At 39.2% G+C, this 27,811-nt stretch overlaps 2 protein-coding genes and 1 long non-coding RNA gene across 10 annotated transcripts in view; 1 reads left to right on the forward strand and 2 right to left on the reverse strand.

Annotated features, from left to right (window-relative positions):
- The window catches only part of EFCAB10 (EF-hand calcium binding domain 10), a 28,699-nt gene extending 27,511 nt beyond the window's left edge, over positions 1 to 1,188 (reverse strand). The window contains exon 1 of the mRNA XM_003771491.4: positions 739 to 1,188. Within this exon, the coding sequence (XP_003771539.1) occupies positions 739 to 874 (136 nt within the window). The 5' untranslated portion in view covers positions 875 to 1,188. The remainder of the gene's footprint in view (positions 1 to 738) is intronic.
- Positions 541 to 17,681, forward strand: LOC116419340. 2 transcript variants are annotated; one of them, XR_004229624.1, is made up of 3 exons: positions 541 to 764; positions 15,320 to 15,835; positions 17,464 to 17,681. It is a non-coding gene; the product is annotated as an uncharacterized LOC116419340 (long non-coding RNA). The 2 variants fall into 2 exon arrangements; XR_004229625.1 differs by lacking the exon at positions 541 to 764 and adding an exon at positions 11,285 to 12,035.
- Positions 16,853 to 27,811, reverse strand: part of ATXN7L1 (ataxin 7 like 1) — a 238,297-nt gene continuing 227,338 nt past the window's right edge. For 6 of the 7 annotated variants that reach the window (XM_031938730.1, XM_031938736.1, XM_031938732.1 and 3 more), the window contains 3 exons: positions 25,267 to 26,209; positions 22,374 to 22,448; positions 16,853 to 20,675 (listed from right to left, as the gene is read on the reverse strand). In XM_031938730.1, coding sequence (XP_031794590.1) covers positions 20,634 to 20,675; positions 22,374 to 22,448; positions 25,267 to 26,209 — 1,060 coding nt within the window. In that variant the 3' untranslated portion in view covers positions 16,853 to 20,633. The remainder of the gene's footprint in view (positions 20,676 to 22,373; positions 22,449 to 25,266; positions 26,210 to 27,811) is intronic. The other variant, XM_031938731.1, reaches the window with a different exon arrangement.

Genomic DNA, 27,811 nt, shown 5'->3' on the forward strand with positions numbered 1-27,811 from the left:
TTTATTGTGGTAAGAAACTGGAAACTGAGTGGATGCCCATCAGTTGGAGAATGGCTTGAATAAGTTATGGTATATAAATGTTATGAAATATTGTTCTATAAGAAACAATCAGCAGGATGTTTTTTGAGGACCATTGTTAAAAAATAGTTGAATGGATTTTAAAAATAAAAAACTTCAATTAAAAAAGAGGCAAAAAAAAAACCTTTTAGAGTGAAGGTTAACAGGGGAAGGAGAGGGTGAGAGAATGTCGTCAGAATGTGCTCAAAAGAGAGACCTGGAATGCCATAGTCCCTTCCCTCTGCATTTTCCTGGCTTCTGAAGGAGGCTTTTCCTCTGAGATTACTGTGCACCTAGTTTGTATATCTCTCGTGGGTATCTAGTAATTTGTGACACCCATTAAAATATGAACTCTTTGAGAATAAGTATATTTGCCCCTTTTTTTTTTGTCCCCGCCTTGTCATATAGTAAATGTAAGCTTAATTAATGCTTGTTTTTTTTTTTTTTTTAATAGTAACTTTTTATTGACAGAACCCACGCCAGGGTAATTTTTTTTACAACATTATCCCTTACACTCAATCAATGCTTGTCGACTGATTGACACCACCCATCACCCGCTCCCACGGCCAGGCGCCCTGCCTCGCTATGGGCGGCTGAGTGTCCCTGGCGCATGCGCACAGAATGGATGGAGACGGGCGTCCGAGTCCGAGAAAGGAAGGGCACGAAGCGGGACTGCTTTACCTGGTTGGTGAAAGAGAATGCTGCTGGTAAGATGGACCAGCACGTCCAAGATCCGATGTTTTTTCAAATACAGTAGAGCTTCCCGCTCTCGGGCACTGGTTAGTTCTAAGCCCCGGGTAAGAAAGTCAAAAGACATAATCAACTGTTAAGACGGCGCGTCGTTGCTAAGGAGACCGGACGCTGTAAAGATTCTAGGTTTCTAGATTGTTCTTCCCTCGGTTCTTTAGTTAGCTCGCGATTGACCACGCCCACCCGATTTTCTTCCCGCTTTTTCTGGTCAAGTTCTTCCCCCCTCAATGCCCAACCTCCCGGTAGCGGTAAAAATAAAAAGCATCTTTCCAGAGGTGCTACTGTGACCTCCACGCTGACCTCGGTCTGGGCTTTTTGGCTTTACTCCCGAGCCCATGAGGCAGCTGAGGGAAGCACGTTCGAGTTGTTCTGGTCCTGCCAGAGCAAGGGGCATTGTGGGCACTGGCTGCCCAGTGCGCCTGCGTGGGGAGGAGCGCGGAGGGAGGGGGGGTGTCTGGGAGTGCACTCCCAGCGTGCAACGCTTCGGGCAGAGTGGAGGAGTTGGAAGATGCAGGCGAGTCCTCTCAGTTAGAGTCCTTAGAATAAGCACCAACTTGTGGGACTTACTTTCGCGCCCGGTAGCGTTAGGAAACTTCCGGTGTAGTGCGCTTCCTGCTGCGCGCGGGGTGGCTGGGGATGCTTACTCCGCAGGGCTCAGCCCAGCGCCTGGTTTAGCCCGGGGCTAAACCCTGGGGGATTTGAGGGCCGCTCAGCAGCCTGAGAATTCTGGGGCGCCCGCGCTACTCGGTGCCCAACACCACATAGGAGGCGCTGAATCAGTGTTTTCTGACTCACGCTCCTCGATTGCAAATGCGGGTCTCTTTTCCTCCGGCGCGCTGCCTTTAAATTGTCCGGAGCAAAAAAGGAATTATTAAGTATTTCTTAAGTATCCACTACTTGCCAGGCGCCCCGCTAAGGAGCTGTCACTTGATCCTCACCAGGATCCTGTGACCTCATTTTGTCGTTGAGCTCACGTGCCTGGTAAGTGTCTGAGGTCAAACTCGAACCCGGATCCTCCTGACTCCGAGCCCAGCTGTCCTATCCGCTGCGATTCTGGCTTTCCGTTTGCCCTAGATTACACCGCGCTTACCACAAAACGCGCTGAACTGAAGCGAAACATTTCCGCCTGGTATTTGTCAGTAGCTCTGGAAGCGAGAACTTGGTGTTCCCCATCGTAGAGATTTTTTCTAGGAAATCTGTTTGGTTTTTTCCAGAATAAGTGGTCACTTTTCAAACTCCCCATCCCAAGAGGTTTTAAAGCAGCCATTGCCCCAGATTTTAAGCGTGTCTCAGGGATTCTTAGAAATATTTCTGGAAAACGAGCGTCTTTGGAAGCTAATAACAAGTGTCCAGGTGCCATCTAGTGGAGCTCTGCTGGTATGAGCCAAACGCTGGTTCACACACAGCTGGTTATCACTTCTGTAGCTGGATTGCTTTGGGGTATTTCTTTTCAACTTCCAAAGGACAAAAGGAGAAAAAAAAAAGAAGACTGTAATACCCTAAAAACCTTTATATCCTGCCTCATGAGCTTCCAAGTGGCTTGTGGAAGTACTTTCAGGCAGAAATCATTGCTTCAGTACCGTTGGGATGATGACTTGCATAGATTATTACTAAGAAGTGTTGACCAAGAATTGAAGATCAGTCTCTGCTTTGAGAGTGCTATGCCCAAAGAAAGCAGATTAGACCTGGCTTCATACAATAAGGCAGCTTCAATCTAAATATTGCTATATGTATTTGTAATCACGCTAATTTTCAGATAATCATTACATAGTATTTTTGTATCTATATAGATACAATAGACATAAATAACCTCAAGAACCTAGGAAACAATAAAGTGTAGCAAGTAATGACTATATTACAATTTATAATTTATATTTCAAATATATCAAATTTAATTTTAATAACGATGGAATATTTAATACATTTTGGGTATAATTTAATTTTAAATTCACAGAATTTAATTTTTATAATGACTGTTTACCAACCAGCTTGTAGGGTTCCTGATTTGTTTATTTTTTATAATTGGTTCTTGCAAGCTGATATGGAATAGATACACTCCTACTGCAGATGTTATGTGATGCTGATTTGGTTCCTTGGTACTCGAACTGTTTCTTTCTGGATGTTTGCAGTATTTTTTTTTTTTTTTGATATGAAAACTGAATTTTGCCTTTGATATTCCTGGGATTTCTCCTTTTATTTTGTTTTGTTTTGTATTTTTAACAAGGGATTCCTTGCACCTTCACTTTGCCTTCTGCTTCTAATAGTTCTAGTTTTCTTTTACAATTTCTTGAAATATAGTGTCTAGACTTAAAAAAAGAAAAGAATCATGCTAAATGATGGTTTTAATTGTGGTTTCTTAAATTCTTATTGATTCATTTTTCATATCAGTTATTTTACTATAAAATACCTCACATTTTCTTCTATTTTTCCAATCTTTTGATTTTATTCTTTTTGTCTCACAGAGTCATTGATTTCTATTTAAGTTATTCTGGGTTTTAGAAAATCTGTTACTTGGACTACTCTCTCTTCCAAGTTTTCTTCAAGAATTTTGATTTCATTTTAAAATTTTCTGTTTAATTTCTTCTAGACATTCATGTAGTTGCTATGGAAAAATTTATGTTTTTTTTTTTTCCTTTGAATACCTGCTTATGCTATACTTTTTATCCTGATCACTGTTTCTATACAGCTTTAGTTTCCTGGAGAGTTGATGCCAGGGCCAGGTTTAGCCTCTTGTTCCACTTTGGCATGAAGTGGTTTGCTCTTGCTTGTTCTTGCATTGAGTCATCTGACTGCCTGTGTTGATTGATCTCTATCTCGAGGAGTAAGGCTCCCCTAGGTCTTCAAAGTCCAAAGCTCTTATCTTTGAGATCCTCTATGGCCTATTGGGACAGAGGGCTGAGGACCTCAGATCCCAGCTTTGAGCATAGCCTTGTCTAAACTAGTCATTGCCATTCCTCAGAGCTTCTTTTTTTTTTTTTTTTTTTTTTAAATTTAATAGCCTTTAATTTACAGGATATATACATGGGTAACTTTACAGCATTAACAATTGCCAAACCTCTTGTTCAATTTTCACCTCTTACCCCCCTCCCTAAATGGCAGGATGACCAGTAGATGTTAAATATATTAAAATATAACTTAGATACGATAATAAGTATACATGACCAAAACATTATTTTGCTGTACAAAAAGAATCAGACTCTGAATTATTGTACAATTAGCTTGTGAAGGAAATCAAAGATGCAGGTGTGCATAAATATAGGGACTGAATTCAATGTAATGGTTTTAGTCATCTCCCAGAGTTCTTTTTCTGGGTATAGCTAGTTCAGTTCATTACTGCTCCATTAGAAATGATTTGGTTGATCTCGTTGCTGAGGATGGCCTGATCCATCAGGACTGGTCATCATCTAGTATTGTTGTTGAAGTATATAATGATCTCCTGGTCCTGCTCATTTCACTTAGCATCAGTTCAGTGTAAGTCTCTCCAGGCCTTTCTGAAATCATCCTGTTGGTCATTTCTTACAGAACAGTAATATTCCATAATTTTCATATACCACAATTTATTCAGCCATTCTCCAACTGATGGACATCCATTCAGTTTCCAGTTTCTAGCCACTACAAAAAGGGCTGCCACCCTCAGAGCTTCTAAGGACCCTGCTGTAGGTTTTCCATTACCCTCAGATTTGGGGGAAGGCCTCCACTCTTGCTGCTTCTGGACATGGAGTCCTGTAGGCATTCTGTCTGTTGCTTTTGGACATCTGACTGACTTTTTTGTGGAGTTCTTGGGTAGAAGTCATCTGTGGCTTCTTATTGGATCTCTTGGTCATCATTCAGTCTGTGCAAATTTTCGATTTTTGCTGAAAGATGTATGTGAGTGCTTGATGCTTTATTTTTTTTTAGTCAGCTGCCTTGGCTAGAAGTCTCTGTATTTGTCTGTTTTCTAGTGCCAGCTGCCTGTTACATAGTGGGCACTAAGGAAATATTTGTTGACTGACTGATTGCAGTTAATCTAAATTTTAAACTGGATATTTCTCAGGAAAAAAAGACATTTTTAAAGAACTGGGCTGTAGTTCTAGCTTAATCACTAACTTAATTAGCCCATAGTATCTTGGGCAAATCATTTAACCTTTTAGAGATTCATTTCCTCATCTGTAAATTGAGGGAGTTGAGCTAAAAAAAAAAAAAACTTGAAGATATCATTTTCATGAGTTAAAATCCAGTCCCAGATAATTACTAGCTGACTGACCTTGTGCAAGCTACTAAATCCTTTTTGTCTCAGTTTCCTTATCTGTAAAACTAGCTGGAGAAGGAAATGGCAAACTACTGTGCTAAGAAAACCCCAAATTCTAAGGTTATATCTATAATTCGACTATGAATTCAAGATTTTCAGTGTAGCTTAAATTCTAAACTCAATATTGAGTTTATTCAAAATAAATTTTACTAATGAATGGTGGCAGATGGAAAATTTCACAGAAGAAGTATTTATAGCATGTTAAATAGTACTATGCTTAAAGCAACCCAGACAGTTGCGGATTTCATTCCATTTTTAAACCCCTTCATGATTGTAGTTTGAGGACCAAAGTATGTAGATAGACACCAGATGATGGCAGCACCAAAAGTTGGGATTTGGCATGTGAAGAATCCACAATGGCCATTCTCTTTAGCAAAAGGTAGATTTATTTAGGGGAATAGGTTACAGACAAAATGAAGGGACTTTGGGATTCCAGGGAAGACACCTGGAATGGTAAATATAAAATAGAGTTGGGAGAGCCTATGAAAAAAAGTCCACTCCACTGAGAGTGGAACTCATGATTAGCCAGTAGAAAGGGAACACCCCATGAGGTTGGAGCATGTCCTTAGCTGGCAGGCTAAATCCTGAAAGGGACTTAGCACCCCAAAAGAATTAGCTAGGTATAAGGAGAAGTGTGGTTGAGAAGCATAATGGAATTAGGAGAGATACCACATAGCATGGGGGAAGAAAGGAGAAACATACCCTGAGGCAGAATGCTGTGGTAGATTGGTCCTAAAGGAGGGCTGCAGCCATAAGGGGGTTGATCCATAGAGGGATGATCCATAAGTAGATTTTATAGGAAAAATTTAACCTCAGGGACATGACTTGGATTTCTGTCAGGGCATGGCAAAGTGAGACTGCTCAAGACTTCTACAGAGGGTAGGTCTCGGACTTGACATCATTTGTATTTCAGAATGGACTACTTCCCCAGAAGGTGACCATGGAGCTAGACTGATCTCTATCTGTGCCTTCTCCCTGCTTGCCTCAGGGATCAATTCTTACTTTAATTTCTCTTGGTCCAAAACACCATTGAAGACCTCATCACTCCAGGGAAGGAGACAGTACAGTGAATGATCTCTAATTCAGATTAATGTTTAGTTATTGTCATCATGAAGGGCTTCCTTATATTTAACATGAATCCATCATGATAGAATTTAAGCCCATTTTCCTCCCCATTTCTTCTCAGTGGAAACAAAAAATAGTTGAAGAGGAATCTTGGTATAGTAATACTTTATGTTTTTAAAGATTTCATAAATGAACACACTTTTTTTCCTGGCTGAAATCAAAAGTTTTCTCTTCCAGCTCTTTTGCCCTTCTATTATCTTTGAATCTGTTCCAAAATTTGTACATTCCTCTTAAAGGTGGTCAATGATATTGAGGTTGAGCTGAGGTGAAGGCAAAAGGAATCCAAATCTTCTAGAATGGAAAAGTTTGAAGGGACCAAAGACCATTTTATCCAACCCACTAATTATACATAAAGGGATGTTGAGGAGTTCAAGGAGGACTAGCACCTCTGATGTGAAGGCTTCCTGAGACCTTTTCAGGGCTGATCATCCACCTTTGGTGTCCGTCTGTCACCTACCTCTCACCTGTGCTGCCAGGAAGCACAGATGCACAATGACCACCTTTCAGTAAACCATCTGGACAGAAGGACTAAATCAGGATGAGGGTAACTGATAGGCCCCAAACCTATCATTGAGTTAGAGGGATGGCTCCCTCAACTTTGGGAAAACTTTTCCTGAGGAAGAAGGGGAATAAGAACAGTTTGTTCCAGTGGCTGGTAGAGTGAGTAAAGAAGGTGCTATGGATCACTTCGAGCTTGGTCAGCCATTGAACACACCAAGTTCATCCACTGCATCCTGAGCCATTGTCAGTTCTGACTTTTCTCTTGCTACTGGACTTTGATGATTCAGGAAGGGAGAGTGAGGCTCAACCTTGGGCAGGTGTGTTTTTTTGGTTTGTTTGTGGCAATCAGGATTAAGTGACTTGCTCAGTGTCATACAATAACTGTCAGAAGTCAAATTTGAACTACTGACTCTAGAACCAGAGCTCTATCCACTATCTGCATCTAGGTAGCCTACTTCTAAACCCATGACTACTTTTCCACATGGCCCTTCCTTGATTACAGTCTTATTAGCATCTCTTTAAATGTCCCACCATAGGGTGCAGGTTCTTGTTCTTGAGCAATTATCTGCCTGGGGGCAAATTTCTAATATTGACCCCTAGTTACTTAGCCTTCATTTCTTTGGCATTTGGATCACTTTGTTTCTGAGCTTATTTTTGGCTTACAAGATTCCTTGGAATTTTAATTCTATTTTTTGTGCTTAAAAACACATTTTTTTCACAACAGATCATTAATAAAAATACTGGGAGATACTGTGCCCAGGACCATTTATATACTAAAATAACACTTACCTATTCACAACTGTTTTCTGGGTATGTCTCCATTCCCTCCTTAAAGGTTATATAATTTTGATTTTCTTTCCTCGGTTTATTAAATATATTCTGTGTTCAGAATTCTTAAAAACTTAGATTACATCCAATACCTATTTTTTTTTTCTTATTTTCTGAAAAGAAAGACACTGAAACCTGTGCTCACCTAACTTATGACCCTAATTACATCAGTCCCTTCCTCTCACTCTACTGTGCATAATGGAACACTGTAGAATACAAGGGTTTTGGTGGTGTTGTTGTTATTTTAGAATATGGGGTGTATTAGAAAATTAGTTAAGGAAGTTGGGTGGGTAGAGAGGAAATGAAGATCCTCTTTTAGGATGCATGACTCAGATTCCATTTTTCAAGTCAGCTTCATAATCCTGCTGTTATTTGCTAAAGGTGCAAAGGAAGCAAAGACTTCCAGGATAACTCTGTGTGTGTGTGTGTGTGTGTGTGTGTGTGTGCGCGCGCGCATAATAATTTTTGCTATTCAGTGGAGTATTAGAAAGCTAGGAATGAAATTTAGCAGACATACAGAGAGGATTCTGCATAATAGAATAAACATATAAATAAGAGATCACCTGGGTTTGGGCCATCAGGAAGATAGCTCAACAAAGATCAGTGATTTTCTGCTAGCTGATAGACATAATAAAGGCAGGAATGTGGGCCCTGTCTGCTTTGTCTTTGTTCTTATTTCTAATTTCATTTGCATGTATGAGGGGATCTTGGATTTTTTTTTTGGGGGGGGGCGGGGGAGGGCTCATGTCACCAGTCTCTGAAGCTTTTATGCTTTATTTTTTGTGGCAGATCCCAAAATGCTCACAAGGAGAGATTTAATGAGAGTCATGAGGAATGTTCTCTCCTTGTCCCTTCTCCACCAGTGAGTTTGTTGTCTTGAACCAACTGTCTTTTGTCTGAGTCAACATCAAGGGAAAACAGTAAAAAGGATAAACACAGACTGGGACTCTCTGGTGTTCTTTGGCTCCTTGGCTAGGTGAGCTGTTCATGTCCTAAACTATGGACTATAACAGTGTGTTTCTGGCCTTGTTACTTACTGTGGAGAGGCTTCTCAGCATACACCTCTGTAGAGAGAAGCAGAATTCAGAGGCTTAATAGATGGTAGGAGCTATGAAATTAGGATCCAGGAGTTGCTAAATAAGGGCAATGTGATGAGAGAAGAGATTTATATTTATTCCTTCCACATCACAGGGGTTAGGGGTGTGGACATGAAACTTTTTGGTCCTCTCTTCAAACCAGAGAAGAAGTTTGATTTTTAAAAAAATGTTTCTTTTATGGGGTATTGATAGTACCTTATTATAAAATTTGGGTTGGTGTTATACATTACTATACATATATTTTATGCACTTCTGAGTTTCTATACATTTTCTGTGTCATCTGTTGACCTTTGCATGTCATCTGTGGCTTCTCCAAAACTCCCCCCAAATCCCCATTTAATTTCTTATGCTGACCTGTGATATATGAAGTCCTGAATTGTGTTTTTGACAGAGAGAAACTAAAGAATTTATCCCCGAGGCAAGCAAGGAGAAGGTACTGATAGAGATCAGTTCAGCTCCATGGTTCCATCTTTTTGGGAAGTGATCCAGTCTGAAATCCAAGTTATATGTCAAACCCCTGAGACCCACCCTCTGCAGAGGTCCCAAATAGTCTCATCTTGCCAATCCCTGTTAGAAATCCCAGTCAGTTCCCTGAGGTTAAATTTCCCCTATAAAATATACTTATGAGCCATCCCATGCCTGCAGCCCTCCTTTGGGTCAGTCTGCCACGACATTCTGCCTCTCAGTTTCTTTCCTTTTCCTCTTCCCCAATGCCTCATGGTATCTCCCTTAATTATATGGCTTCTCAATCCCATTTCTCCTCCTTATAGCTAACTCTTTTGGGATGCTAAGTCCCTTTCAGGATTTAGTCCACCAGCAACCTCCTGAGGCGCTCCCTTTTTCCTGGGTAATGGTGAGTTCCAGTGAGGACCTTGTCTTTCATAGGCTCTCCCAATTCTATTTCATAGTTACATTCCAGCTATCTATCATACATCTTCATTTTGTCTGTAACCTATTTCCCTAAATAAATCTACCTTTTGCTAAAGAGAATGGCCATTATGAATTTTTTATGTGACTGAATCCCAACTTTTGATGCCAAACCCCACATCACTGCGATGGGGAAATTCTCAATGTAAAAATTCTCATTGCTAACTGGAATGCCAAACAACAGAATGAAGGCATCCTAAGAGGACACTGCCCTGAATACACGGGTTTTTGATGTGTCCCTTCTTGAAGGTTCATTGGCTAAAGTTGTTTTCTGCTTTTGCCCCTCAGTGTTGGTTTGGTCACTTGTGAGAAAGTATATTCCAGATTTGGATGGGGGAGGAGGGGTGAGGAGGAGAAGGGATCTCTTATTGTTACTGTATTTGCTATTTGATTTGATTTCTTTGATTTTGAACTAATGTGTGCTCTGGATAGCTGTTAAATCAAACATGTAGGGCAATAAATAGAGTGGTGATTAGACCAGGAATTATGATGACAAGAGTAGTACTTGTACTTTTGAATCTTTCCCCAAAACTCTGAAATCCCAATTTAGATGGCAGCTTCCTAGTGTGGTTCTAAGAGTAAGTTAAGACTAACTTGATCGTAAAGCTTTTCAGCCTTTCCCCTACTCCAATTTTTAATCTCATTAATTTTCCTGGAGAAGCAGTGAATAAAAATGAACTAAATAAAGATATTTTGGGGAACCTCTTTTAGAATTCTGGAACTATCATATCTATTCTGAAAAGGTCCAAAGGAAATCTAAAAATAGGAAAACCTAACCAATAGGCCAGTAGCAGTTGCCTAATGGGAAAAAAAAAAGTTCTCAATTCAATTCAATTCAACAAACATTTATTAAGTGCCTTTTAGGTGCCAGGCACTATCCTAGGTCCTGGGAGATACAAAGACAAAAACAAAACAGTCTCTGCCCTCAAGGAGCTTACATTCTACTGGATGCATAGAAATAGTCAAAGCATAGAAATTGTCGATGTTACTGAAATTTGAGTGAACCAACCAAGTAATAGGTAATGTATTTTAAAAAAATCTTTGTAGAAACACTTAGAGATAATAGCTTACAAAGAAGAATCTGTAAATGGAGTTTAGATTACTTCTGCAGGAGACCAGGTGAGGGGAGGAGAAAGAACACTGAAGAGAAGTCAAGACCCCTGAGTTCTAGTCCCAGCTCAGCAATCAACTAGCTATTGGATCTGTTTTAGACCTGGGTTTTCTGATTTATAAAATGAGTAGAGTTGACCCCAAGGTCCTTTCAATCTCCAAAATTCTATAGTTATATTAAAGGAGAAACAGATTTTAAGGAGTGAAATATTCCCACAAGTTCATAATGGAAAGGTTTTCCTGACAATATGTCACAAAATGCTTTAGTATTACTCAAATACTCTCAAAGAATCAATGGGTAAAAGGCGCCTCTGGCTTTTCTCCTATCATTCCAAATTATTTTTCAGAAAAGTCAGATTCATTCATAGCGCCATTAACTATTAGTGTGACTGCCTTTCAGCATTCCTGCTAACACTGACTGCTTCCACCTTTTGTTATCTTTGCTAAACTTCTGAGTGTGATATGAAACCTCAAAGTTGTTTTGTTGTTTGTCTTACTTTTAGATATTTGAATTACTCTTTTATGTGGTTGTGGATTGCATAACCTGAGACCCAGAATTTCCACAGCTAGGCATATAACCCAAGGAGGGCAGGACAAGAAGGAAGACTTCACATGTAGTGACAGATTCATAACGGTTTTTTTTTTGTGGTAGTAAAAAATTGGAAGTAAAGTAGGGGGTTCATTGATTAGGGAAGCAATGAACAAATTGTGATATATTCATGTAATAGAATATTATAATATCCCAAGATACTATAACATGGAAAGATTCACCAATTAAGAGCTGATGTAAATTAAGAAACACAGAAAGATTCGTCAGTTAACGCAGTGAAGTAATCAGAACCAAGAAAACAATATGCATAATAACTACGACAATGCTCATAAAAAGCAAATGAAAACAAAGTTGAATGCTGTGTGGTTGTAATAACTGTTCTTAGCCCCAGAGAACAGATGAGGAAAAGTACTTTGCTCTTTTTTCCTTGAAGAGGTAGAATACTATGGTTTCAGATCATTATATATTCTATCAGACTCATTTGTGCATAACGTGCTTGTACACAATGCCTGGCATGAAGTGTTTCATAAATGCCTGTTGACTGTTTTTGTGGCAAGGGATCAGCAGATGGGAGAAAAGGATAGCATACCTAAAAATGACTCATACAAAACCAAAGGGCATCTATAAAACATTGATTTTTATAAACAAAGAAAAGAAAATGGATGTCTTGTAATAAAATAGTCTTCCCCACTTTTTTTTTTTCCCAAGCTGACAGCATTATATCGGCTATTTGTGGTTTCCGGGCAAGTCTTTTCAAATTTTCAAAATGGCTGATTGGACAGATGCTGGACAAAATGGCAAAGTAGGTGAGATTTGTCTTAGGTGTTTCCTCATCTTTAGTTTTCAGGATTCTTACATTATGTCACCTCTTAAGAGAATTAATCTAATTGCTTCCAAATTGATGTGCTTGTTTCTATTCTTTCTCTTAACCTGTCTGGATTCAGTTTCCTCCTCTGTGAATGAAGTTAGGCTAAATGACTTTGAATGTTCTTCTAGCTCTAGATTTTTTGATGGCTATGATCTTTCCAATCCATCTGACCAAACTTATCTGTCAAAATAATCTTTCCATAAGGTTATAATTGACTGTATAATTCTCCCTTCTAGAAAATGATTCCTCCTTGCCTTCAGAATAAAATGCAAGCTTATCAGTATGGCTTTGAAAGCTCTTCACCCAACCCTTCCAGACTTATTTTACCTCATTGCCTCTCATTTCCACCTCAATAACTCAACAGGCTGCCTTGCCATTGTTCTCCAAGCCCAGCTTTGCCCAGGCTGCCTCCCAGGCCTCCACTGCATAACCTCCTCATCTCTGGCTTAGATTCCTTCCTTAGTTTTCTTTAAGGCTCAGCGCAAGTGCTTAAGTAAGCCTTTCCTGGTCCCACTGATTATTATAGCCTTCTTCCCCCTCAAAGCATCAGGTGTTTGCTTTGCCTTGGTTTGCCATAGCAGTTAATAGGCACTTTAATAAATGGTCGTTGAATTGTTCTTTGGTTGTTTAGGATCCCCCTACTTTTTACCTCCCACGGTCCCTTCCTTGCACAGGGAAAAGAAATATCTGTCATTGTTTATCCCTCGATTATTTTCTACTGGGTTAACCACTAAGCTTATAAACTGATCCATGCTATATATTACATAAAAAGGTTCCCTCACATAACATGTGCATTTAATAGCAAGGGGAGTGGTGTTAAAAATATATATACACACATATATGTATATATACACCTATACACACATATATATACACACATACATATATCACATATGTATATACATATATTTGCCCACATGATGCAAATTGATTGAGATGATTTTGAATTGAAAAGGGAGGGTGGGAGTGAAACCACTGCCTATATCTACCAAGCAAGATATCACAGAGAGTAGCAACTGCAATAAGGGAAAAAGAATAATAGGAGAGAGTGAGTCTGGAATCTGGAGACAAAAATCTAAGAAAAGAAAAGTAATTAAAAACTTATGGCCTTGGATGTCTACAGTTTTCTTTTTGACGGTCTTCATTTTTTGTAGAGAGCTTTTTTTCAAGGAAATTCTCTCTGCCAAATGGAGATCAATACTTTAGAGTTGTCTGGGAGCACAGAGAGATTAAGTGATTAGCCTAGGGTCACACAGCCAGCAAGCAATTAAAACCTGGAACTCAGTTCTTCCTGAATCTATCTACTATTCTACAATAACTTTCACAATATAGAAAGTATGGGTATCAAACATGTTGGATTAGTGATCTTAATGCAAGGGGATAACTTGTTCATACATGCATCAGATTAAAAAAACTATCAAAATTACTTTTGGCTGGTTTTGTTTTGTTTTTTTTTACACTGTGTGCATTTCTATCTTTTCTCTTTTCCTTAATTAAGTGAATCACTTCTCGAAACAAAAATAAAAAAAAAAAGCAATTCAGCAAAACCAATATACCATTCACATCTGACATTATGTGTAATATTCCATACCCACAGTCGTCCTTATATCACTAAGAGTTAGTGAGATGGGCCTCATGATTAGTGAAATGAAAGGGTATAAATTATTAACAAAGCCCAAACTAGATAAAAGGGTTGGTGGAGTAGCACTATGTATTAAAATATTATATTCACATGAAGAAATCCAAGAATGAGAAGAGGGAAACATGATAGAAAAGAATATACCATATTACTTGGACATGAAGAAATGAATTCAGAAATTATACCTTAAAGCTTGGCATGGAAAATTACAGAATAATGATAAAGGACTTCAATTTTCTCTGTCTTCTGGACCATCTATTCAGAGCATCTATTCAATTTTTGGTTTGTCTTAATTTTCTCCTTCTAAACGTATAGGAAATAGAAAGGGGAATGGGGGACTAAATTTGAAATGATGGTAACTTTCGGGGCAAAATGATTATTTCTAAATTCATGATAGAGGAGAAAAGGAAAGTAGAGTATATTTTGATATGCAGTCTAGATTTTGGGAAAGCATATTTGAGCAGAGAGTGAAGATCTCACAAATTTAAATTCTCTAAAGGAAATCAGCACAGAAGGGATTGGAGACACTCCAGAATAATGCTCTTTAGATGTAGGGAAAGGTGTTCCAATGAAGAATCAATAAAGAAACTGAAGGCACTCAATCTGAATGTAGAAAGTATTTATTGTTGAACTTAGATTTAAAAGATACATGAAGGAAGATAATAGAGGCTGGATGCAAATGATTGATGCATTTACTTAAGGGTCTTATAATAAGCTGAGACTGGTGATAACTGTTAAGGATAACAAAAAAAGACTTAATTATATGTATTAGAGAAAAGAGGGAGAGGAGAGCTGCTGAGGTTAAGGAGAACGAAGATCAAGAACAATGACCTACAGAGAGAACTACTCAATGCAAATTTTATTTTTGTTTTCTCAGTAAGGGAATATGACCATTAGACCAGGGCTTCTTAAACTTTAAACTCCCCCCCCCCCCCATTTTACGTGAAATTATGAGAAATTTTTATGTGACTCCAGGTATGTAGGTATATAAAAATAGGTATACAAATCAAATATCTACTGATAATCATAATTTTGCAGATAATCATAATTCCACAACTCGTACATACTTTAGATTTAAAAGGACAAAATAAAAATGGTTACCAGAGAGCCAAATCCATGTTAAGGAAGTAAGTAGTAAGAGAGCAATTTTGTAGCCTTGACAAGTAAAAATGACTTGGTTTGGATGAACTACATCTGCTTGCATTTATATTCTCAGAACTTAGCACAGTGTGTGGCACATTATAAGTGCTCAATAAATCTTTGTTACCCGACTGATGAATTTGATTGGTAAACCATCATCAGTGATTTTTTTTTTTTTTTTTTTTTTTGTGAGAGGAAATGAGATGCCAAAAGACTGGAGAAGGGCAAATGTTTATCTGATTGTTGAATAATGGAAGACTGGAATCCATGATGCTTGTTATCAAGGCCAGTGAGCTGATTTGAGTCTGGGCAAAATTCAAGAAAATATTAATAAAGGGATGATTTGTGAACATCTAGAAAGGAAAAATGGTGCTGAGAGTCTGCATAGTTTCCTTTAAAACCAATCATTTCAGCCTAATCTTATTTCTGTTTCTGACAGGTTTCTCAGATTGGTAGACCATGGAAATACTGTGGACATATTGAGTATATACCTACATTAGAGCAAAGGGCATGACAAAGCCTCTCATATTATTCTTTTGGACAAGATAGAGACAAATGGATAGAAGTATGTGCTGTGGGGAATCTGTCCTTATTCCTGCATCATTGACCATTTTAATTTCAGACACGGAAGAGATGAAGGCAAAGATGGCTTATGAAATCTGCAGATGACACAAATCTGGGAGGTAGAGATGTATGACAGGATTCAAAAAGACATTGACAAGCTAGAACAATAGACTAAATTTAACAAGAAGAAATGTAATGTTGATATATGTAGACTTATGTTAAAAATTAGCTTCATAGCCACTCGTGAAGATTGGCTGCTAAATCAAAAAAGGGTCCCCTCAGGAAGTCACAATCAGAAAAAAAAAAAAAAAAAAAAAAAAGAATTCAACATCAGAACTGCACTATTTCAGGTAATACAAGTGTGACATCATTACTTCAAGCCATTTAAGAGGTGGGTCTAGGCTAAAATGCCTTCTTTCTTTGTCTGATTTGGATTTTTCTGCACCTATAACTTCAGTGTTATATAAAATCTCTCCTTGGGAGACTCAGATTATGTGGCTTTTGTTATTAAGATTCAAAATTTTTCATAAGATACCACAAATAGGGGGACATAGATATTGATTAGCCATGATGCCCCAAGGAATTTCCAGGAGTCTGGTAAGAGTTCATCAATATTCTTTCTTGTAGCATATTCAGTATTGGAGTTGATGAATTTCAGGATTAGGTATCTCTTGGAATGAAGATTAAAGAAATTCTAGGACTTTAATTTTTCCTAAATAAGCTACAATTTAGACCACAGCTATTAGTTTTCTCTAAGCATCAAAGTGGGGCAGTGAAAAGAACACAGAGCGTGGAGTCAAGAGGTTCTGGGTTCAAATGCCAGCTTTACTACATGTGTGACCTCAGGCAAGTAACTTGATCTCCCTGGTCTCATAACCAGTTTTCTCATCACTTAAATGAAAGCACTGAGCAAGAAAATATGGAAGTTAAGTCCCTTCTAGGAGCAAATCCTTGATTTTATAATTTTGGGAGAAATTATATATTCTGGTTTGATCCTGATATTAAAAAATAGACTTGGTTTCATTGGGAAAGAGGTCAGAAAGAGACAATTTTGCCATTTGGAAAGGCTATACTTCATTCTCTTTGTCTTTTTAGTTGGTTTCTTGCAGAATTGTGGGTTGCTACTACAGAGAAGGGAAAGACAAACCCAAATCTACAAGGACTTATAAAAAGGGCTTTTTGGAAGAACAACAGCATCAGTTTTGTCTAATTTATATAAAAATAAATAACAATAGCACATTTTTTTCTTACAAACATATAAATTATTTTATTTACAAAGCCATGTTACAAAAAAAAGCCACCCCCCCAAAAAAAAAACCCCCAAAACAAAAAATACAATCCCTCACTAGAGAATATCTCCAGGCCCGGTGATGAACCATGGCAGTATCAATCAGATACATGTTTGTTCTGTTTTTCCTTTTTTTTTTTTTAAACTGTAAGCCATAGAATTTACTATTTACACCTACTTTAGACATTTATTCTGCTTACAATTATCACAAGCATGGAGTGAATTCTATCTGATAGTGCTAATACATAAAGGTGCGGGATAAAGAATGGAAATACTTAGTGTTACAAAATATGGATCATAGAAAAGAAATCCACTCTACAAGTATGGCATATAATTTTTTTTTAAGAATGATTGGACATGCTTTCTTCAAAAGTCTTCTGGAAAAGGTTCTAAAATCTGTAGTAGGAAAGCACAATAGAGCAGGTGCAAATTCTTTTCTGTGCAACAACAGTATTTAATATACCCCATGACTGACCAGCTATGCAAAACCCACAGAGTTTTGTTAAAGTGCCATGGGTCAACAGCATAACAAAATATAAGGTGTAAATAGAAAAATTTCTTTTTTTTCCTTTTTTTTTTTAAACAATAGTTCACTGAGAATCAGCAATAATAGAATATGCTGTATAAACTATTCTCTACAAAGGTTGATCAGCATTATTTACAATTGGTACATTGATACAAAAAGAAGGCATACAAGTTATCCAAGTCGCTTTTTTTTTTATGGCTGACAGGTCTATGCATTGCGTATGTGGAACGACCAAAGCTTCGGAGCCTCTATTGCTGGAGACAAATCACAAGATCTTCAGGCAAATGGAGGTGAAGGTGACTGGGGTGCGCAGTGACAGGACCGGCTGAAGAAAGTCGATGAGTGTTGATGGAAAAATAATGGCTGAATGGATGCTACACTAATAATGCTTTACAAACTGGTCCAGTTTAACTCCATTAAGAACCCAAAAGAAAATGTTTTCTTTCCATTTCTTTTTCCAGGCTGAGCATCTTAATATAGTAGGAAGTAAACCATTGATTTGTTTGAAGGAAGAGATTCCATGGGTTTTCAGGATGCTCAGTTTTCCAGAAATGCCATCACTTAGTTCAGAGCCAGTTGATGAATATAAGCAGCATTTGATGGAGAGCCTCGACATTCCAGCTTCCCAGTGAAAAGATGTGTGGAAAGAGCTAAAAACGCGGTCAGACTACTGGTAATTAATTGCTCCTTTAGTCACCGTCAAGACTTTCTTTCTCAGAAGCAGCCACTGAATCTCACACAACCTTTGCTTTCCCTCCAGAAGAAGCAACAGTCCATTAATCACAGAGGGTTACTTTGTTGTTGAGATTTTAAAAAACCCAAAAACTCCTGCAAGTTTTACAACTTAAAATAAATTATAAAAAAAAAAAAAACAACAACACAACAGACTTCTGCTCCTAAAACTGAACAAGACAAAAAAAATTGTGCAAAAATAACAGATATGTACACACTTTTCAGTCTGAAGAAATATACATTAAAAACATAATTCAAAGAACATTTGGAAAATATAAACATTGCTTAAACCTTCCTAAGTTTCATATTGTTTCTGAAACTATTCTGGTCAGTTAGCTCTGTAAGATAGTAAAACATAAATTATTACAAAATTAACACTATAAAAATTTACTTTAAGAATATTTTCTAAACTTTTTTCAAAGGGTCTAGCTTTGTTTATTATAATTGCTTAAACATTTATAAGTCTTAAAATCTGTCTTAAGCCTTTTTTTTTTTAAAGAAAAAAGTAACAATCTCCCTTCTATTTGCAGTCTCTTCTTTTTCTCCAAGACATAATTAAATCAGCATATAAGTGCACTTTTAACACTGTAGAAATAAAAATGAAATCCTCTGTACTAATGTCCTGGTACCTATTATCAACTCCTGATTAAAAAATCTTTATTTTATATATAAAAAATTTAGTAATCCTATAAGAAACACTGTCAGTGCAATTCCATCGATGCAAACTAGTCAGTTCGCTTCTTATCTTTGCAAATTCCAGTTGTGTGATGAAGCCCAACAGTAGTAGTTTCATTGGGTAGGAGATGGGAAGGTAAAGGGAAGAATTCAGGGGACATTTTTGTGCCCAGTTGCAGCTATTATTAATGTCTAATTTGGTAACAAAAACGTCATAGCATTTCTATTCCTTAGCCCCCCCCCCAAATTAGTCTAATATTAAAGAAATTAGTAAACATCTAGTTTATTAACTAAATTTATTATCAATCCCAAGAAATCCTAATTCAAGGCTCTGAATTTCTTCCTAGCACTATGATTACCCATTGGCCCCCAGGGACATTTCCTATTCCACTTGACCTTCCATCACCTATCCTCCACAATTCCAGCCAGCACATTCTCAGGAGCTTAACTTCTATTCCTCTAATGCAACTGGCTCTCTTCCTATACAGTGGGATGGATCTCTTATTCCATTGCCTGAGGGGACGGAGGAATAACCTGTCACATTAAGGCTGGCAAACATTGAGCTTTGGAGGAGTGGAGGACATGGGAGTAATAAGCAAGACGGGCATGCAGATTTGGTAGTCTTGCGGTACCTCCTGTGGCCTATGTGCTCAGGGATGTATGCCAGAATGGAAGTTGGCTGAGAAGTGCTTATGTTTGTCCATCCGAGTTAAAGTGGTACTGACCCCTCCTCCTCAGGTGCCTTCACTAGAGACTCCTCCTTCCTTCTTGTGGTTAGGTTTAGTTTTGTTTGTTTTTCACCTGATGCAGGTGAGGGATACAGTGGTAAACCCATGAAAACTTTAGCAGCATGCAGGAGCCCTGCCCTATCCTGAATTTGTTTCTGTGTCTCTCCCAAATGGGTTCCTACAACTTTGGGTTCCTACAACTTTGGGTTCTTGCATATCAGACACTAAGTATGGGCTTTTCTGAATTGGAAGCAGAGAAAGAGAATTCAGAACTATCTTAGTCAACTGGGTGGGGGCAAGCTGTGTGTGGCTCGGGCATCTGAGCAGTTTCCCTTACTGTTGCCTATCCCTCAGTTTGTAGGAATGTGGGATGTGATGTGTTATCCCCTTAATGGTACCTGCTCTCAGACCATTTGTCCCCAATTTCCCTCAATATTTAAATCCCCTCTCCTTCTGCTATGAGAGAGAAACCCTTGGTTACACCTTCCAAAGCTATTCTTTCCCAACCTCACACCTAGATAATGATGTTGGGCAAATCACCACATTGGTAGCAACTCTCCTGAAACATTGGTGTGGCTGATACCGAAATACCTAGTTTTTCCCTCAGCATTTGGCTCATGCCCCAGCGGGCAGCTTAAAACCCTGATTAACAAGAACTTCACACAACCTCTCATTCCTATCGGCTCCCCGTGCAATGGGTCTGTGGCCCAGACCCTTCACAAACAGAGTGTCCCCCATCATCTGTCGTGTTACCGGAGCGTGCTGAGACCTAGCTCCGTCCATAAAGACAAGGCCGGACACAGAGTAATGGGAAGTGTGAGGGAATGAGGAGGAAAACAAAAAAGAAAGCAAACAAAGGAAGTAGTGTATGTGTGAGAGCTTCAAGACTTAAGAAAGATGCCAACCAGGAACCGAGGTTCTGGAATGTCTACTCTGAATTATTTTAAGAAACTGATGGTGCTGTGCAACATCAGAAGCTAGAGAAGGAGTGAAGCTAAATCAACAAAAACAACTAAAACCGTGATTCCAGCTTTCAGTAAATATAAAATCCACTTTTTCTTCTTTCACTTTTTCCTTAAACCTTAAATTGATTTTCAAAAGATGGGGCAGAGACCCCTGCAGGACACAGAAAGTCACCTCTTCTCCCATCACTTCCCGCCCCACCCTTCCCAACCCCCTAACACCTGTGGTGGGCTAGGGTGGCTGGGAATTGGACATCATAGGTTGGTTTCTTTCCTCATCATGGAAGAGTCCTTATTCTGCCCGTTCGATTTGCAGTCTTCTAGGAGAGAAAAGAATGGCAAAGCTGTTTCAAAACTATAATAACAGCTGCAGCAGCAACAAACAACAACAATGATAATAACAACTCACATGTTTAGAGCACTTACAGGTTTTACAAAGTGCCTTGCTCATAAAACTATGAGATAAGTAGTATGTGCATTTCAATTTGAGGATCCTTTCTCTGAGGGGGGCAAAGTCAATTTAATATGGTCCTATTCTAGGTCAGGCTACTGACTGGAAAGTCATTTGCAAAGGGTGCCAGCCTGAAGTAGAGTACCTCTGGGAAAGCAGATTCCAGAGCCTTCCCAAGGAACTGAGTTTGAATGAAAAAGCATTCATTAAATGCTCATTAGTGCATTCAGTCGTTCTTGATATACCTCTACATCCTGACAATTTAGAAAGTGGAAGGAGATCGTGTTAGGAAAGAGCTGGTGGATGGCCTTAGAGATAGTTTAGGGGAAAGAGCCTTATGGGTACCCCAAACCAATCTACCAGTTTAGGGTGACTAATGGTTGCAAGGTTCTGGTTAACTTATTCCCTAATAGTCTATATACTGTGATATTCTAACATTTCTACTTCAAATCCAGCAAGGATTTCAATGAAGGTCCTTAAAAACTCCCTTCATGCAATATAGTGGTTCCTACTCATTCTGAAACTATAGTCTTCTATACTGTAACATTCATCTCTTTTCTTTTCCAAAGTACTTTCTAGCATGTGTGCTTGGTTTTTTTTTTTTTAAAGAATATAATAAATTTTTAAAGAATTTTCTTTTCTAAAACAAAACAAAACAAAACAAAAAAACACTGTATAATTAGTAAAGATCAAACGTGGCCTTTAAGAAGAGAAGATAAAATGAACCTCTCATTTTTTCTGGAGGGTATGGAACTATGGGTGTAGAACATTGAAGATATGGTCCCATTTGGTCTAGATGTTGCTAAGTTTTGTCAAAAGACAGAATCTTTGCAAATGGAGGTAATATAAAAAGATTATGGTTATGTTTTGGTTAGTTTTGCTGAACTGTGTTTTTCTGGCTTTTTTTTTTTTATTCTTTGTTTCAGGGGATAGATTCTCTAAAGGGAGGAAATGGAGATGACTTAAAAACAAAAGATCATACAATTTTTAAAAGATATACTGGATTGTAGTAAAATCAAGGTTGAAAGGTCTAACGCCATCATCTTTCTTTTCTATGTTAAAGATAAACACTTTGAGGACCCCCTAGGCCCAAGAATAGAGGTAGTCTGGCATAGTATAAACAGGTCTTTAGAGTCAGGAGGGCCTAGAATAAGATTGCACTTCTGACACTTTCTACTTATGTGGCTCTGGTCAGATCTTAAACTTCACGGGCCTGACCTCAGACAACTTCCTAAAACTAATCTGTTTATTCACTGCTGAGCTGGAGGAATGAGAGTGGAATCATACCAGTGATCCCTACTGTGATGAAATCATAGATCCTTTGCATATACTCCCTCAGCTTAGATCTGTGGACTGAGTCAGAGAGGAGGGCCAGGAGAACACCTGGACTATGACAGAGATGTCTCTCCTCTAGTCATATCTCTTTGCCCAAGAATAAATAACTCATCCCGCGGACTTTGCCAGCCTCAGGTTCCAGGAATACTCCTTGCTTCTTGTAAGGACGGCCAGGTGCACTGTCCTAACCGAAGCCACACCCTGCGCAAAGCTTCTGACGGAAACCACTCACCTGTCGGTTGTGGGCCAGGCTGGGTGTGCTTGAAGGGCTGGATTGTGACAAAGCTACACTGCTATTTTTTCCAACCTGAAAGATACCAATGGAGCCATACTCAGACACTCAGCCCAGCTGAGGAAAAAAGTGGCAAGTGAGGAAGCTGGAGGAAGGAAGAAGGGCTAGAAAAGGTTTTTTCTTGACAGAAGGGTACTTAGCATGACCATTTTTGCGTTAGAAAAGACGTAATGGCAGTGTCTCAGAATGGACCACTGATGATCCAATCCCACCTTCTGAAGAAGTAACTCCAGAGCAGGGGAGGAAATTTTGAATTCCATTTTCTCAGACTTATATGTAAATTATAGATTCTGGATAGTGTGGTGTGGTTTGGTCAGGGACTGCCTCAGTCAAGACTCAGTCTTTCTATGAGTGAGAACATGGAGGAGTCTAGAATGACTCAAGCATCCAGCAGACTTTCTCTATACTTGTCTTTATCTCTAACAAGGGTTGCCTTTTACCTGGGGAACATGGACCTGATAGAAAAAAAAAAAACAAAAAAACACTTCCCCTCAATTCTTAGGCTCACCTTTTGTCAGGCACTACAGCAGCAGAGACTTAGAGTTAAAATAATCTGAGTTCAAATTCTGGCACTTAATCTCTCTCTCAGTTTCCTCAACTGTAAAGTGGGGTAATAATAGCATCTCAATTTTCACATTTGTAAAATAGAACTCTGACTTCATAGAGTTGTTGTGAGGACTAAATGAGTTAAGATATATAAAGCACTTTGCAAACCTTGAAATGCCATATAAATGCTACTATCATGTCAACACGCATCCATTTTCCTAATAGTACAAATTTATTATTATTATTATTATAGCATGTATATTTCCCTAAGTGTACAAGTGTCCTTGGTATATGGGTGGGATACAAGTACAGTATTCCCCTGCCTGAGGGTAAGAAAAATGAAGTTTCTCTACTCCAGCTATGCAATAAGCCTGAGGAATAGAGAAAAAAAGATAACATCATGATCAACTTCTATCTGACTGATCCATTGTATCATTTCTTTCCTGGTTAGCTTTTAAAGTTTAATTCACACAGCAGGTGGTTGAGAACTAGACTCACTGGTAACCAAGTAAATCAAGGAACACATAAGTTAGAAGTTTAAAAAATTTTTTAAAACCAAACTAAACAGAGAATCACCCCCTTCAGAATCACATTACCTTTCAGACACTTCTTTTAGCCCAATGTGGGGTTTTACTTCACAGTGGACAAAGAGCTCTCCGACCACACTCTCTCTTTTAGCCTTTTTAGTGCATAAACCTCTAGTGTAACTCATTCAAAGACCTTGACCATTTTGAGGAAACTGGCCGGAAACAGAAGCAGTCCGATTCCTCTGATAATTCTGAAGGCTTTGCTATTCTCCAGGAATTCACCTGAAGCCTGCTTCATTCTATGTCACTACCACAGGGACATTTTAGCAGGTCCATGTTTTAAGGAACTTAGCTTAAGAGTATCATGAAAAGACTGCAGTCTGGCCAAGGAAAGGGCTTACAGGAGACAGGATCAGAGTGAGTGAGTGGAAAAATCTGGGAAAATTTACATGAACTGATGCAAAGTAAAATGAGTAGAACCAAGGGAACATTATACACAGTAACAGCAATATAGTATGATGATCAACTGTGAATGACTTAACAATACAATGATCTATGACAATCTGAAGGACTTATGATAGAAAATGTTATTCACCTCCAGAGAAAGAACTGGTAAGAGTCTGAATGTAGATTAAAGCATACTTTTTTACTTTATTTTTTGAGGGGTGGGGTGGGGTGGGGAAGAGTGTCTGGGTTTTTTTTTTTTTTTTGACTTGCAAAATTGCTGATATGTAAATGTTTTGCATGAGTGCACATGTATAATCTATACTAAATTTTTGCCTTTTCAAGAGGGGAAGAATATAGAACTCAAAATTTAAAAAAAAAAAAAAAAAAGTAAAAATGACAAGCAAATGAAGAAAACACATCCTTCTATTAGAAGGAAAATCTTTACCCCTTCACCCCATCCCCTGTATTTCTTTGCTGGGATTCTGAAAAGAGTCCAGCATCTTAGAAGAGAATGAAGGATATAGTAGAAATAAGTCAAGGTTTTATTATGAAGCATTATTAAGTACTTACTATGGGCCAGGTAAAGTGCCAAGCATTGAGAATACAGATATAAATAGAAAGAAAGAAAAGATGGTCCCTGTTCTCAAGGAGCTTACATTCTAATGTGGAAAGAAAACAAATAAAAGGATGGTATAAACATGGGTAGAGAAAGAGAAAGTCCATAGAGTTAGAAGTGGAGCCTGGAGAGGAAGGAAGACATGGATAGCCTGGCATATTCCTTAAAATGGAGGTTCTGGAAAGAACCAACTCATCAGAAGAAAGGACCAGGGGCAGAGAATCCTTCAGGGGAATTCTTGACCCTGAAGAGGTAGATAAGACCATAGGGACCAACTAACCCAAACATTATAAGCATTCAAGCCTTGGGGGGTGCTAATAATAATGATAACAACAAATAATTATCAAGTACTTTCGGGTATACAAAACAATTTAAATATATTGTCTCATCGATTCTCACAACTCTGTTTAGTATTACAGCTGTTATTATCCCCATATTACAGGTGGAGGAATTGAGGCTCAGTGAGTTGCCCATGTTCACCAGCAGCAGTATCCCCAAGCAGGTCTTCCTGATTCCGAGTGCAGCATGCTACCTACTGCTTCTCCCTGCCTCTGCCTGCCTAGTTATGTCTCAGCTATCTTGGCGTGACCCAGCCTGGGCGGGGGAATCATCATTTCTTTCTGATCAGCTCATGCAGCCCACCATGACAGGGGTGAGGACCCTAAAAAAGGGCACCTGGGAGGACGGGATCCCTTACCTGCCGAGCGATGGAGCTGTTAGCAGGATCTGGCACCGGCGAGATAAGGCTGGATGGGCTCTTTTTGTGAACGCTATTCATACCAGGCAATTTAGTGATTTTACAGGCTTTGTTACTAGAACTAGAATTCTTACGCTTTTTCCCTTCTGATTTTTCAAAAGAAAGGGGCAGAGAAGACACTGCATTGTGAGTGGCCAGGGACAGATCCCCTGTGTGGTGGACCAGGGAGGGCACTGACAGGTTACAGGAGTCAATACTGCTGACTACTGTGCTCATGTGTTTTACAGAGTCTGTGGAGCTACTTGACAGTGAAGTTCGTCCTGAGGGCTCCATTTTGGCACTGAGTGGACTTGTTCCATTGTTTGTATTGTGCACAGACAGACTGTTATAGGAAGATGTCGCCTGATAGGAGTTCAATGTTGAACTTGGGTTCAAGACACAGTTCTTTTTGTGGGGCCCTGAAAATGAAGACGAGGGAGATGTCTGCAAGGTTAGTGAGGAGGAAGAGGAAGAAGACTGTGGCTTCCGCTTTTTGTTACTCGAAGACTCATCACTACGGGCAGACAGGTCTTTGACCTTTGAGGATTTGCTGGTTTTTGTTTTGGATGGCTTGTGGGATGGGGAAGGGATGACAGCTGGCACTGGGGACATAGCAGATGGAGCCTTAAAAGTTGGGTCCAGGATGCTTAGCGTCGCAGCCACATGGGGGAAAGCTGTGGTGTGGGACACAATGGAACTCGTGTCCGACGTTGTCACAAAGGCTGCGTTTGAGAGCATGGCTGATGTCATTATGTAAGAAGAAGTGATTCTTGAGCTGATGGGTGCTGAAGGAAGGTACACGGCACTAGGGTTGCTGAAAGGCTGTAAAACGGATGCTGGAACAGGGGTGGTGATATGTGTTGCTGGCGAGGGCATGGGACTATCTGCTGCAGGAGGAATCTTCCTAAATATGAAAGAAAAATGAGAGAACAAAGCAAGCATCAGCATTGGCAATGTCCTTCTGAAACCCGGATGAGGTCTGAGCAGTTCAGTTTGGGAAAGAGAATCTCTCAAGGACCAAACCATGGAAAACAAAAACCTTGGGAGTGCCACGTTCTTAATTGCTCTGACATACTATTCCTTCTCACCTTACCCTAGTACTGTATTGGAAATTCCAGTAGTAGGCTCAAAAAGAATTTTTTAAATCACAAGATTATGTTTAGAGGAGGAAAGAACCTTAAGTAAAGGTCATCTTGACCATCCTATTTTACAGATGAGAAAACTGAGGTTAAGAGAGGTGAAGTGACTTGCCTTACAGAGGTATTAAGTGGCAGAGCAACAATTTTCATCCAAGTCCTCTCACAATCCTCTGGCTATGTCTCCAGATTCTGATCTCTTCCGTGTGTGTGTGTGTGTGTGTGTGTGTGTGTGCGTGTTGAGTGTTGGAGTGCTTTAATTTTAGATAAACGCCCATGTAAAAGGCAAAAATGCAATCCGGAATACAACCAGGGTGCTATGTATTGATATTTTCCCTAAAAATTTCATCCTTATCTCTTTTTAATGGGAAATGTTCATTTGTGACTGGGGAAGGCAGGATTAGTTCTGCCTCGAGGCATTGGCTTGAAGTGGGAAGTATGAGGCTACAGCCTTGGCTGGCACCTTCCTGTTCCATGCTGCTTTCCCAAAACTCTCCCTTAGCCACCTGCTACACAGCCACTGTTCCCTGAAGCCTAGTCAGCTTTCCTTGGAGTGGCACTTGGTCAAAATTTCCTCTTTATGATCCAAAGTCATTGGGTTCCCCCTTTTCTCTACTCTACCCTTTACTGGGTCCAGATAATAAAATGACTGTTCTCTAGCATCCATAAGGTTCTCCATTTGGGGGAGTCTAGTTTGTAATCATTTTTCCAGGTGAATTCAGGGGCACAAGTTTCTGTTAATCTGACATTGAAGACTGCCATTTGGGGCAGGTGCAGAGATGTTAGGAATTACTCCCTTTGGGTGGTCAATGAAAGAACAGATTTCCAGACTATTTCTATCCCTGCCTTCTCCTCCACTGCTCCTTCCTTCCCATCTCAACAATAACTACTCTTAAGGACTTAGATTGGAATCCAAGATACTTCTTCCTGCACCTATGGAAGGAAAGATGATGTTGTGACAACCCTTTTGCCCCCTACTCTAGTGTATGCTCAGAGAACGGTAGCTCTATCAATGATCAGGAATTCTTTGTCACAAAAGCAACAACAGCAGCTGACATTTATATCACACTTTTAAGGTTTGTTCTGTGCCTCAAGTATTATGTTATTTGAGCCTCATAACAAGTCTGTAAGGCAGGTACTATCAGATTACCGAAATAATCTCTTTTATAGGTTAAGGGAGGCTGGCTTGCCCCCAGTCTAAGACAGGACTGAACACAGATTTTCCTGACTCTAGGCTCAGCACTATATCCACAATTTTTAATGTCAGCAATTTTCAATGGGAGTAAATGCTCAGGCACATACCAGAAGTGGATAGCCATATTGACATGAGTGTTGGGAACGGCCAGTTTTCTGCCTCCTTGTCTTGTTTG

Source organism: Sarcophilus harrisii, chromosome 5, assembly GCF_902635505.1.
Source record: "Sarcophilus harrisii chromosome 5, mSarHar1.11, whole genome shotgun sequence".
Lineage (NCBI taxonomy): Eukaryota > Metazoa > Chordata > Mammalia > Dasyuromorphia > Dasyuridae > Sarcophilus > Sarcophilus harrisii.